Here is a 12898-nt window from a genome sequence, read left to right as displayed (position 1 = left end):
GAAGGAACGGCTCTTCCCGGGGCCGGGGCTGCGGGGAGGGCTGGGGCCGGGCCCGGCGGTGCGGAAGCCGGGCCGGCAGCGGGGGGAAAGCGAACAAAGCGGCGGGGCCGGGCGGCGCGGGGCGGGCCGGCGGCGGGCACTCCCCGCCGTGATGCGGCCGGTCTCCGCCCGGGCGCCGATAAAAGCGGCGGCGCGGCGGCGGGGCGCGCACCGGGACCGGCCATGCAGCTCGCGGGGGCGGCGCTGGTGCTGTGCGCCGCGGCGGCGGCGGGCATGGCGGTGGCACCGGCACCGGCACCGGGGCGAGCCGGGAGCGAGCGGCGGGCGGCGGCGGCGGGGGGCAAGGAGCGGCGGGCTCAGTTCGCCTCCTGGGACGAGGTGAACGTGATCGCCCACGGGCTGCTGCAGCTCGGCCACGGCCTGAAGGAGCATGCGGACAGGACCAAGGGGCAGATGCGGGAGCTCGGCAGCCGCCTGAGCGCCCACAACAGCTCCATGGGGCGGCTGCTGCGCCAAGCCCGGGAGACGCAGGAGCAGGGCGAGCTGCTGCGGGCCAGCGTGCGGGAGCTGGAGGGCCGCGGGCGGCAGCTCTTCAACCTCTCCGAGGCGCTGCGGCAGCGCCTGGAGGAGGTGGAGGCCGACAAAGCCGAGATCCAGGGCCGGCTGGAGCAGCTGGAGAGCCGAGTCCGGCAGGCGCTGCAGGCGCGGCCGGCCGAGAACCAGAGCGCCAAGGACCTGGGAGCGCTGCAGGTGAGCGCGGGGCCTTGGGGAGCCGGGGGGGGACCCGACCCGACCGGGGGCACCGGGAGACACCGGGGAGGGGGAGCGGCCCCGCGGGAGCCGGGGGAACCCGACCCGACCGGGAGCGCCAGACCCCGTGGGGACCGACCCGAGCGGGGACACCGGGAGCGAGCGGGGGGAGCGGCCCCGGGGGGACCCGGGGGGACCCGACCCGACCCGGGGGCACCGGGACCGGCTGGCAGAAGCGGGGGGTCCCCGCCCTCCCGGGAGCCACTCGTGGGGGTTGGCCACCGGGAGAGCACCGGGAGACCCGACCCTCTCGGTGCCCCGGGGATAGCTGGGGGGGGACCGACCTGGGGGCACTCGGGGGGACCAACCCTCCCAGGACACGGGGATCAGCACGGAGGGACCCGAGCCACCCGGAGCGCTGTGACAGCGGTTTGGGGGGGACCCGACCGGCCTGGGGACACCGGAGCTGCCAGAGGGGACCTTGCCCCAGGGCACCGGGAGCACCATCCTGCCCAGCCCCGTGCCGTACGTGCTGCTGCGGGGTTCACCTAGCTCTTCCCCCCGCAGACCCTGATGGATGCCCAGAACTCCCGAATCGAGGAGCTCTTGCAGAAGATCAAGCAGCAGCAGTACAAGCTGGACAAGCAGAATCTGCAGATTAAAAGCCTGCAGAGCAAGGTGAGCACCCGTCCAGCTCTGCATGCAGCAGCCGTGCGGCTGGGGACCACAGCTGGGTCCTGAAGCCATCCCTCGCAGCCCCGCTGGCATGGCACGCTGGTGGCAGGAGCAGCAGTGTTGCTGTCCCCTGGCTTCAAGTCCCTGTGCTGTGGTGTTGGTGCACGGGCAGCAAAAAAGCAGAGCTGGGAGCTTCCAGCGTGTCTGCATAGTGAAATGTGAGGTATTGCTGTGTGGGAAACGAGCAGCTCTGTGCTGTTCTGTTTAGTTTAGCCGTAGAATAAAATCATTAGCGTGGGTGTGAAAAAAACAAAACACACAATAATTCCTGGCTGTGCCAGCCTTGGATGCCTCCTGCTCCTTGAGCTTTCTGGGCAAGTTCAGCCCCCAGCTCTGGTCTGACCCCAGTAGCATCACCCTGGTCGTGGGGGGGCAGCCGATGCTGTGACCCATCAGCTCTGCTGGGCAGCAGTGTTGAAAATGAGCTGAGATAAAACTCTCCTGACTTGCATCTTCTGTTCTTTGCAGGTCAACCTACTGATCCCCTTACACCTGAAGGACAACAAAACGCAGTCTCCGAAGTGGAAGATAAACCTGAAGAAAAGCCTCAGCCACACCAACCAAAGCCAGAACGCGAGCGTGGAGTCTGTGCTGACGCAGAGTGAGTATCTGCACGTGCCGCCCTGATTCTTGCTGGGGCGAACCAGCAGCAGTTGCAGTCATTCGGAAACAAAAGGTTCAGTTGTCCTGACTCAGGATGTGAGATTTGCTCGCAAAACTGGGGCTTGGGAGCTCGGCCAGGCTGGATAAGATCTGGAGCATGGGCAGGACCCAGCCTTCGGGATCAGTATTAGTCCAGCAGGAATTTAAGGGTTTAGGAGGAATTTTTCTGCCTGATGTTAAGAATGCAGTGGGAAGCAAAGAAACTGCTAGCAGGTATTTTTCTCTGCTCCCTGGAGTTGGCTCTTGTTCACCTGCTCTCACTTTTGCCAAGCAGAATCTGCCTCTTGGGTGGAAGGGAGTGTTAGGGTGTCCTGGACCATGAGAAGACAGCTACATCTTTGTACAACCACCTCCCTCTGCTTGTATTTGGGTCCCAAAAATGAAAGACGAGTGCCTCAGCTTGTACTATCCTTAGAGGACGGTGCTGAGCTGCAGCAAATGTCTGGGAGCTGCACTGGAGAGCCGCAGCCCTGGGAAACATGTGCTAGAGCAGGCGAGCGGATGTCGTGTCCAAAGCCCCTGTTTCTGCCTGGAGCATCCCCCGGGTTAGTAGGGACGGAGGAGCTCCCGCAGGGCAGCGGAGCAGCCCGGAGCGGGGGTCCCGGTGGCTATCCCCGCCACGCTGTGCCTTGCAACCTCCCGCCCAGACAGAAACCTGCGATCCCGCAGGGTTCACTGGCCGGGAGCAGCTGCTCTCGTGTCGTGTCAGCTAAACCACAGCGCTGGCTCCGCTGGCCAGGGAAGCGTCTGTGCAGCTGTCTGGGGATGTCCAGTCCGAGCCAAATAGAAACTGAGCAGGGCGAGGATCCACGGGGAAATCCTGCTTAGGGCTTAACGCAGGGACAGCTATGGGAAAGCACATGGGAGTTTGTATGTGGAGCCCAGAGCTGTCACCGCTGTGCTTGAACACTGGGTGAGCTGAACAAAGAATCCGTGCAGATAAGGAGAGATGGGACGCGGTGCTCCAAACTCCTGGCACCTGGCTCGGCGGGGCCAGCCAGCCCGCGGCGGGGCTCTGCAAGGTCTCCCCTGCTCAGAGAGGTCCTATCAAGCTGGAGGACTGTCTCTTTTTTCCAGTTTCCTCCCAGCTTTTTGCTTTGTGACTTGTCTCCAGCAGCATCTCCTGCTCTTCTCTCGCCTCCGGGCTATGCCGAAAGTGGGGTGCAAGGAGGTGGGCGAGGTCCGTGCTATTTCCTGGTGTCGGATGTGGGCTGCGCCGGCTGGTGGGTGCTGGGTGCTACAGCCCTTGTGAAACACCTCGGGGCGCAGCGAGGACCCCACCACCTGTGGGGATGCAGCAAGGGGGTGTGTGTGAGCTCAGCACAGCAAGTTTCCTGGCTCCCATCCGCACACCGTGGACCCTGCGCGCCCTCAGCGTGCTGGGCATCCCAGCCGCACCGACGGGCTGACTGAGCCGCGAGCTCCCCCCTTCTCTTGCCTAATCCCTGTTGCTGATATCACTGACAGAAAACAAATTGGCTTCCTTTCATTACCAAGTGGAGTGAGTTTTCTGGCAAATCTTAAAGCAGACAATACCTGGCAAAGCTGGCCCTGCGCCCCCTGCCTGGGCGGCTTGCTGGCAGCTCTCGGAGCAGGCAGTCGCGGCTCAGCCTCGTGCCCGTGGCTGCTCCCCGCCTATTGTCAGGCAGCCCCACGATGCTGGCACAGCCCAGGGGAGCAGCAACGAACTCCACCAGCAGCCTTTTCAGAAAGACCCTTTTATTTGCATCCAGTGAACACAAGTTTTCAGGCCAGGGATGGCGGCGTGCCAAGCATGTGAAAGTTGAAGGCTTGGAGCAGCCTCGAGAGTGAAAGGTTTAATCACTTGCAGAAAGAGGATCACGTCTTTAGGCAGAGCCTGCGCTCCCTGGCAGCTGGCCGAGTAGGCGAAAGGTAAAGCCCCGCTCTCCCCGTGGTGCTGGGACTCCAAAATAATCGGGCTGGGGAGGGTGAGGGGCAGGCGATGCAAACAGCCCCGGTGGGGCGCAAGCGCGGCCAGGCACGCCCTGCCCTCCGCCAGGACCATGTTTGTCGCGGGTTGGTGACCTCCATCGTGCCTGGAGATCCTGCTGGGTAAACATGGTGCCATGCCTGGGGCTGCTCCAGTGAGCCTTGTTGATTTGAAGTCTTGTTTGGCTAAATAAAGGGGGAGGGAAAGGAAAACATCCAGTGCAGCCAGGAGGGCTTGTTGTTCTGCTGGTGCCATACGGATGTGCGACACAAGCTGGAACTAACGAGCATGTTCCTCAAACAAAGATTGAGCTGAGGCTGTTCAAGCAGCTGCATCTCATTGAGCTGCTTGGAAGTCCCCATTGCCCCAGGAAAACAGAAGAGATAAGAGTGCAATGAGCTTGGTCAGAGCCCAGTGAAAAAACCAGCTGGGACAGGGCTGACTTCAGCACGCGGGAGCCACGTGGCGGAGCTGAGCATCCGCCTGGGCACCATCCTGCCAGGGCTGGCGATAACGTGGGAGAGGAGGCGAGGAGAGCACCGAGGGCTTGCTGCGGGCTGGCTGCTGCTGGGAGCCTCCGGGACATCCCCGCTGCCTCTGTGTGAGCTGGGCTCACTGCGGGGCCAGGGACCACCCTGGCAGGTTCCTTCCCTTTAAGCCCCCTTCGCCTTCCCTGGCTGCTTTTGCCTGGAAGCGTGCAGGTTGGTGATGCGCTTGGTGTCCCCGGCGCGCCCGGTGCTTTGTGCTTTGATCCTTTGTGCAAAAAGGCTCGCCCTGTGTCCGCGTGTGCGCGGGCCGGGGCCTTGTCCTGTGCTTGCGCCGGTGGCCGTGGTGGCTCCTGGTCCTGCCTTGGCATCAGCCAGGAGCGAGGGATGCTAAGGGCAGCGCTGGGCGCGGGAGGGGGGCCGCCAAGGCGGGGAAAGTTCATTGCAGGGGGGGCGAGGGGTGGGATAAGGGGCTGGAAGTGGGTGAAAGGTGGCGGTGGGTGTCACATTGCCGTCCCCCGCCCCCCCCCCCCCCCCCCCCGCTGACCTTTCCTCCAGTTCTGGCTCCGTTGCCCCAACGGGGATGGGGCCGGGGATGGGGCCTGTGCGACGCCCTGCGGGGCCGCCCTCCCCCTCAGCAGCCCCAAGGCCCCACGTCCACCCTTTGGCCCCAGACGAAGCGCTGCGGCTGTGAGGGGAGCCTGCTCTCCCCGCCCGGACCCCCGGGGGCTGCTGCTGCGGGGGGGGGGGGGTCCCAAGAGGGGCTGCAGGGATGGCCGGCACTACCCGGGGAGGGGGATGCCGGTGTTTGGGTCTCCCCAGCCGCCTGCGTTGGGGTCGCGCTGGCAGCAGCTGCGAGCCACCCGAATCCACCCCACATTCCCCCGGGAGCTGCCCCCGCAGCAGGGGAACAGAGCGCCTTTGTCTGGGGGTGACGGGGCCGGGGGGCCGGGGGCACCTGTCCCGGCACACAAAGAGCCCCTTGAGCGTGCCGGCACCCCGCGGCTGAAGCCTCTACACATCCTCCGGCGGCCTTTCGACTCCGGGTTTTGTAACAGGTTTTTTTCCTTGTCGGGTGCTGCGGGTGGCGGTTCCTGGCTGGACTTTTATCAGCACTGTTGAAACGGTGCGTTGCTGGCAGCCAGGGGCAAAGTCCCCAAGGGGTGGAAGGAGAGGTGGGAGCCCCGTGCCGGGGGTGGCCTCACCCTGTGCGCGCTCAGCCGGGGCTCCCCGCGCCCACCCACCCCGGTCAGTGAGTCTCAGGGCACCGGGGGCGCCCCGGGCTGGCTCCCTGCCTGCCAGCACCAGCATCAGGCTTGGCTTGGATGTGTGCTGGGTGCCTTCTGGACTTTCTTTCCACCCTATAGCCCTTGGAGGGCTCCAGTACAGTGCTGAGATGGGGAAGCTTTCCCCTCCCAGGTGGTTGCCTTGTCGTTGCCCCGTCCCAAACCCTGGAGGGAGCTGGAAGTGCCTCGGTCTCTGCCCTCACCGGGGAGCCGTGCTCCCCAGCCCTGGGCTGCTGCTGCCTGGCCCGATGCCCAGCTTCTGCCTTGGACAGGAGCCCAAATAGCTGCGTTAGGATAAATGGGAAGATATTGGGTCACTGGCGTTGAAATGCTGGGGACCCAGGGGCCGTCGGCTCCAGCACACGTCCAACGCCGCAGCTGTAGGTGCGTGCAGCTGGCGGGCTCCCAGCGAGGGCTGCACCTGCAGGGGACGTGGGACAGGGGACATGGGACACGGGGACGTCTTCTCAGACACCTTCTCCTTCTTCCTGCAGAGCTCCCAGAGGACTGCCAGCAGCTCTTCCTGGCTGGGCAGCAAAGCAGTGGCATCTTCCAGGTGCAGCCCTCGGGGTCTCAGCCCTTCAAAGTCTACTGCGACATGACTGCAGGTAACGTGCTGGAGATGCCGTGCGCCCCGCGGCACTCTGCACGGCGGCCTTGCCGACGGTAGCCCTGAAATGACTGTCTTTAATCCCTGCAGAAGGTGGCTGGACAGTGATCCAGAGGCGTGCAGATGGCTCTGTAGACTTTGACCAGCTTTGGGATGCCTACAAGAATGGCTTTGGAGACCTTCGTGGTAGGTGGATGATGGCATCAATCTTCTTCTCACAGGATAAGCGACAGCTTAACCAAGGACGCGTTATTCCCCCTTGCTGGCCCCTAGAGATCTCCACGTGCTGGAGCACAGTGTTGGGGTGAGGAGAAGGGGGACGCCGCTGTTGTGTCCGGTCTTTCTGACTTGTCCCACAACGTGGCACACAGCAACTCAGATACTGCAGTGTCCTGGCTTGTCCTGTCCGGGGCCCTGTTTGCCTCTGCAGCCTGTCCTGTTCCTGTTCCTGTGACCAAGGTAAAGTTTCTTGTTTCAGGTGACTTCTGGCTGGGTCTGGAGAAGATCCATCACCTTGTCCAGGAGGGAAGGTACAACCTCCTGATCGAGCTGGAGGACTGGGAGGGAAATTCCCAGGCGGTTCAGTTTGAGTTCAGCCTCGGTGGAGAGAGCACAGCCTACACTCTCAACCTGCTGGGGCCTCTGTCTGGAGAACTGGAAAATGCCATTGGGGACTTCAGGCAGCTACCCTTCTCCACTCGGGATCGTGACCACGACCTCAAAGCTGACACAAACTGTGCCAAGCACCTCTCAGGTCAGTATGGGCTCTTCCTTCCCAGGGACGTGTGCTTTCCCTTCCACCCCCGGTGGTGGCCAGGAGTGGGTTGGGGCTGGACGCTCCCTCTGGTGCTGAGCTGCTTTGTTCCCTGCACCTGAGAGCTGGGGGAGGAGGGATCCATGGGAAGAGCCGTGTGAGGGACGGGGAGGGGAGCTGAAGCCGTGGTCCAGGTCTTGCCCCGAGCAGCTGCCTTTGGAAGGGCTTTGCTGGCTGCCACCCTCGAGTAAAGCAGGGGCCAGACCCAGGCCTGAGATGGGGCTGCTGCAGGGTTTGGTGAAGTTTTATTGCATGCAAGAAAAGAGCAGCAGGGACATGCAGACATGTCCTGAACTCCTACTGGGTCCGTGCAAGTATTTCCAGTGCATGGGACTCCTCAAATGTGTACAAGGTCTTGTAAGTTCCCAAAGCCCTGGAGTATGGGGAAAACAGGGGCAGCAGCTGTCTTGAAGCTGGGTTTGTGTTCTGGCTGGAAGTGCCATGGATTTAACCCTCCTCTGCATTGCCCTGGTAGGTGGCTGGTGGTTCAGCACCTGTGGCCATGCCAACCTCAACGGGAAGTATTTCCGCTCCATCCCTCGCCAGAGGCACGAGCGCAAGCAGGGCATCTTCTGGAAGACATGGAAAGGCAGGTACTACCCTCTGAAGTCCACCACCATGAAAATCCAACCCACAGCACTGGAAGCAGAGCCCTGAAGCTGGCATTTCAGACTTGATCTTCTCCGTGGAGCACAGATGTGAGCTCCATCACTTGGTGTTTACAGAAAATCCACCCACCCTCCCCAGGAAGCCCCCAAGGACCGTTTCTCTTTGCTAGCAGCCCTTTAGCGGGCAGGGGCTGTGGCACAGCGCAGCTCCTCACTGCAACTAAAACAGCTCCGTGTCGCCAAAGCCCCTGGATGGGAGCTCCCAAAGCAGGAGGAGAGCTGCTGGCAGGGAGGTCAACCTCCAGAGCATGCCCGGGGGTCTTCCAGTCCGCCTCGTGCTGCTGCAGCGGGTTCAAGTCATCTGGTGCTTTCTGTCCCGCCTCAACACTTCCATGCTGGTTTTGATGAGCTGGGGTAAAAGGGAGGCACGGGAAGGGTTTTGCTACCCTGCCCCAAGCCGTTGGGTACTGAGCCTTGCTGCATCCCACCTCTCACCGTTGTTCCCAAACCAGTTGTGCGCACCCCCTGTGAGTTTCCCCCTATTTCCCCCCTGGCCCCGTGGGGCAGGAGCCTCTGACAGCTTGATCTTGCTTCTGCCATGCAGCCCCGCTCCCGTGACTTCAACCCGCTGGGAATACGGGTGTCACTGGGCGGATGCAGGGCTCCTTTTGGAGAAGGGGACTTTGGGCTCCCTCGCCTCCCCTGGCCCCAAAGCTTTGAAGTCACCACGATTTCTGGCTGTGCTGGCATTTGCTGGGAGCTGGAGAAAACACTCACAGCTCCAGGAAAGGAGCTCTTGCCTTTGGGGTGGGTGTCAGGAGAGGGGGGCGAAACAGGTCCCCGAAAACTGTTACGGGCCAAGCTGCCGTCTTGGGACTTCCCAAGCATCCTGCCCTATTGAAGTCATATTGACTACTGTGCTAGAGCTCCTAGCTGCTAAATATTGTACATAGTCATTTGTAGGATGTTGGATCTTTTTGATGAATTTCCTGTTTTAATTTTGTTTCTGTATTTAAATGCAGTGTTAAAAACAATGTGGTGTAATTTATAAATGTTGGCGCTGGAAAACAACAACCGTAGTTCGTGTATTTTAAACTTTTTTTTTTGTACTAAAATATCTTTTCTGAAGATGTCTTTTAATAAAAACAAGCCCGTAACTGTCCTGGCTGGATTATTTGCCTGATGGTTTACCAGTAAAGTTGCGTGGGAGCTCTGTGAGCACGCTGCATTCATAAACTTTGCTTTTATGGGTGCTTGATGTCAACACAACATTTCCTTCTGGACTTGAACAATTTGCAATAGGCTTGTGGACCTCTGAGACAGCAGTGCCTGCTGTAGCCCCAGCCATAGTTTTCAGTCTGCTTGAAGCTTATGAATTTCTACATTTTTTCACTGGAAATCAAGCCCTGGGACAGCAGTGACAACGAGCAGGCTCTTACTCCCTGAAGGCAGAGCTTCGCACTGCGGAGATTCCTTGTAGTCAGCAGGGAAACTCCGCTGTGCGAGCACTCGCCAACGCCTTGAACAAGAGCCGAGGCTGAGGTCTGAGTTACCTGCGCGGATTAAAGTCAGATCTGACCAGGAGAAGCCCCAATAAATAACTTCTTACCTGTTCATAACGTGCGTGCATAGTAATCTCCGTAAGTATTTATTGCAGGTTTGGGGCAGTTACTACGTGTAAAGGAATCTGGGAATCCGGCGGAAGCCTTCATGCTCTGCTCCTCAGGTAAAGTAGCGGGGCACGTGGTCCCAGCCACATGGCCCATCCGGAGCGATGTCAGAGCTAGAGAGAACAGCAACACGTCTTTAGCTGATTATAGGTATTCTACTATAAAGCACAAAAGATTAAAAAAAAAAAAAAGAGGAAAAAAAAATAAAAAAAAGAATTGCTCACTCAACAAGGGAAAGACAAGAACAAACACGGCTTGGGAAGTCCCGTGGAGCAGCTGCACAAATACCTGAGGCACCTCTACGTCTTCCCCAGCTCCTGTGTCCACCCCCCTTCCCCGGGGAAAATCCTGGGGTCAATGATAGCCCCAAGCACAATTGCACAAAGAGCCCATTACGCTGCCCTCTGCTATCTATCCGCTCCCTCTCTCTCGCCTTCAGAAATACATTTTTAATGTTCCATTTGCTTAATCCAAAGCTTGTTTAGTCCCTGGGTGCAGCAGCAGGCACCAGAGGGCCATGTTTTAGCCCGGATGCTGAAGTGATCGGCCTAAGGTGGGCTTTGTGCACAAAATACAAACCAGCGCGGCAGCTACACCGTGCCCAGCCACTGCCGTTTTTTGGCAGGCCACGGGGTTGCCCCCCAGAAGCGCATTTATTTGATCTTCAGCCCTGAGAAGAAGAAGCTGCAGGACAACGTGGGGGTACCGCAGATGGGGGATGGCCGAAAACCCCAAATCCTGCCCACACCCGGCACACCCCCGCTGCCCTGCGCCCCCCGACCCCGTGTCCCCCCGGCACCGCACCCTGGGCGCCGGCTGCCGCCAGCTTCTGCGGCCGGGCTCTGCGCACGCAAAACGCGTCCTGGGCCTCCGTTTTCCTCCGAAACCTCCCTCGGATCCTCCAGCGCCTTCGTGTTGAACAAACGCCTAAAATGCGGCGTGTGGAGGCTCCCTCCAGTGCCAGCCACAGAAACGGCACCGGGCGCTGCGCACCCCGGCTGGCAAGGCCGCTGCGCCCCGAACCCAGGGCGAGGCTGCGGCGCCCGCAGCACCTCCTGGCACCAGGTGCCAAAAAACCCCTTCCATCTGCCGTCCTCCTCGAGCCCTCTGAGCAAAGCCTCGCCCTGCAGCTGGAAATACAGGCCGCCACTTGATTATTTTTTTGTTACCCAGCCTGCATCGGCAAGGGCAGCCTCGCCCCATCCTCGCCCCGCAGCCTTCCGCCCGTCTCGGCGGTGCCCGGGGGATGCTTCGTGCCCAGCGGTGACGCCGAGGTGACGCACGGCCAGCGCCTCTTTTCGCCAAGAGGCAGCGAGAACTGGGAGGAGGGCAGATGGGGGCAGCACACCGAGCCCTCGCCGACCGAGCGGGCCGTGGGGCGCGTTCTCACCGAGCAGCACAGCAAAATGAAAAAGGCAAACGGGCTAAACGGTACTCGAGGCCAAAACCTGGGGCAAGCCCAAGAAACAGCTGGTGAATAACACGGCCCGAGTTGTTCGTGGCTCTCCCCTCCTGGCACAGCCCAGGCACCCCCAGACAGGCTCTCCGTCACCCACGGAAAAAACCAAGACGCCGGTGCCATTGGCCTGTCTGCTCTCAAGGGTTTGCACCCCGGTATATTGCAGTAAAAATGCTTGGGGTTTGTAGGACATCTGCGGCCAGAGGCTCAGTGGCCTACAACCAATTCTAGAAGTGGGATTTTCAGAAAGCGTCTGCAGACACGTTGCTCCAGCAGCAGCTGGTGGCACGGGGCTGGTTTTGGTGACACGATACCAATTCCCCAGCGCAAAACCCACCACGAGCCTGGGGGACTCCCGAGGGCTAACAGTGGGGGCTTGGGGCTCACGCATAGCTCGGCATCGCCCTGGACCTCAGGGCAGTGATCCTCCTCCAGCCCAGACATCATCTCACTGCCTGCAGCCAGCATTAAAGCTCCGCACGCGCATGTCCTAGGACGCTCCAGTGGCTGTCGCGTATTGCTCTTCAAAACTGAAGGCAGCATTTCCCAGGCAGGGGGAGAAGAAAGGGATTTCGATCCCAACCAGTAGGAAATAGCTTTGCTTTTTCCTGCTAAATCCCCCCCAATATTCAGTTCTAATTTAGTTTAAATTTAAAAATTAAAACATTTTTAGTTTAAATTTAAATTAGTTTAATTCAGAACTAATTAAGCTGCTTGTGATCATGAAAACGAGATGTTTTACTTCTGCTTGCCAGGGGTAAGGGAGGTGTGGGGGACGTTTGCCTTAGGGAATCCCAGGGTAATTCCCTTCCCCAGGGGCTTCTGCAGCTGCCATATCACAGCCCCACGTCTCCCGATGGCATTCAGCTATTCAGCGGTTGGATGCTCGATATCCTGGGAGTGCTCGAGTCGTTGCACAACAGGGTCATTCGCTGCGGTCCCGCGGGAGTATGAATATCATAAACGGGAGAAGGTGATAATGCGTTCCTGCAGCCCTGGTTGTTAAAACTCCCTTCTGCACAGATTAAAAGCCTGATGCCCTACACTGCATGTTTCGTGAGCACTGAGATTGCAAAGAAAAGGTGAAAAGAGACTTCCCCCCCGCTTCCTCAGAAATCCCTGTCTGTCAGAGAGGAGCAATTTGCCTGAACCTGTGCCGGGTCAGGAGACAGCACCTTCCCCAGAGCCCCACATCCATGCGTTTATGGCTTTCCTCCCCAGCTGCTCCCGTTGCCTTCTATGCAATGGAGATGCCCACACGATTTCCCAGCGCAGCACTGGGACCGCAATGTGTGCTTGCGACACGCTCTGTTTCTCACCCCGTTTTCAGGCTATCGTTCATAAAAAGAATAATTTTCGCTGAGCAGGAGCTGGGTGCCACCGCTGATAAGCTGTTAGTCCGGGTGCTGCCTGGGCACACGCTGCCCCACGTTATCAGCACGTACGTCGGGGCACCGGGACCCCCCGGCAGCCTTGCTCCTGCGGGGCTCTGAGGTCTGGGAGAAGTCAGGGCTACCCGAGAGCCACACGGCCTTGGGGGGGATGAACTGGCACCCCCACGTCCCCCCGTCCCGCACCGAGCACCTCCCAGGGCCGACAAAAACGCGTCCAGAGAAGCCTTTTCCCTCTCTCTCAGCCTCGCTCCCGTGTGGTGCCGGAGACCCGCTAATCCTTCAGGCAGCTCCTCCGGGGAACAGCAGGGCAGGCGAGGCCTGGTGAGCGCGGCACAGGGAAGCCGAGGAATGCTTTAATGAATGAGCAGAGCGAATTTTCTGGCACGTGGCAGGGGGAGGAGGGACGGGGCTGTCACCTTCCCCGCGAGGGTCCGGGTTTGGGCGTCTCAGCCACGAGCCGAAAGCGTCGAGGC

The 12898-nt window shown here is 60.1% G+C and overlaps 1 protein-coding gene across 1 annotated transcript; it reads left to right on the top strand.

The window, feature by feature from the left end:
- The first annotated feature begins 200 nt into the window (after window positions 1-200).
- ANGPTL4 (angiopoietin like 4) lies at window positions 201-9056 on the top strand. The gene is made up of 7 exons (XM_080566242.1): window positions 201-750; window positions 1318-1428; window positions 1954-2086; window positions 6365-6478; window positions 6571-6666; window positions 6959-7234; window positions 7770-9056. Exons 1-7 carry the CDS (start codon window positions 223-225, stop codon window positions 7949-7951), a joined length of 1440 nt encoding a protein of 479 aa, XP_080422368.1. The 5' UTR covers window positions 201-222; the 3' UTR covers window positions 7952-9056.
- The last annotated feature ends 3842 nt before the right edge of the window (window positions 9057-12898 follow it).

This window comes from Anser brachyrhynchus (genome assembly GCF_964034855.1).
Source record: "Anser brachyrhynchus genome assembly, chromosome: 23".
NCBI classification, from domain to species: Eukaryota; Metazoa; Chordata; class Aves; order Anseriformes; family Anatidae; genus Anser; species Anser brachyrhynchus.
The sequence above is the reverse complement of the archived record's forward strand: the minus strand, read 5'-3'. Positions and strand labels throughout refer to the sequence as shown.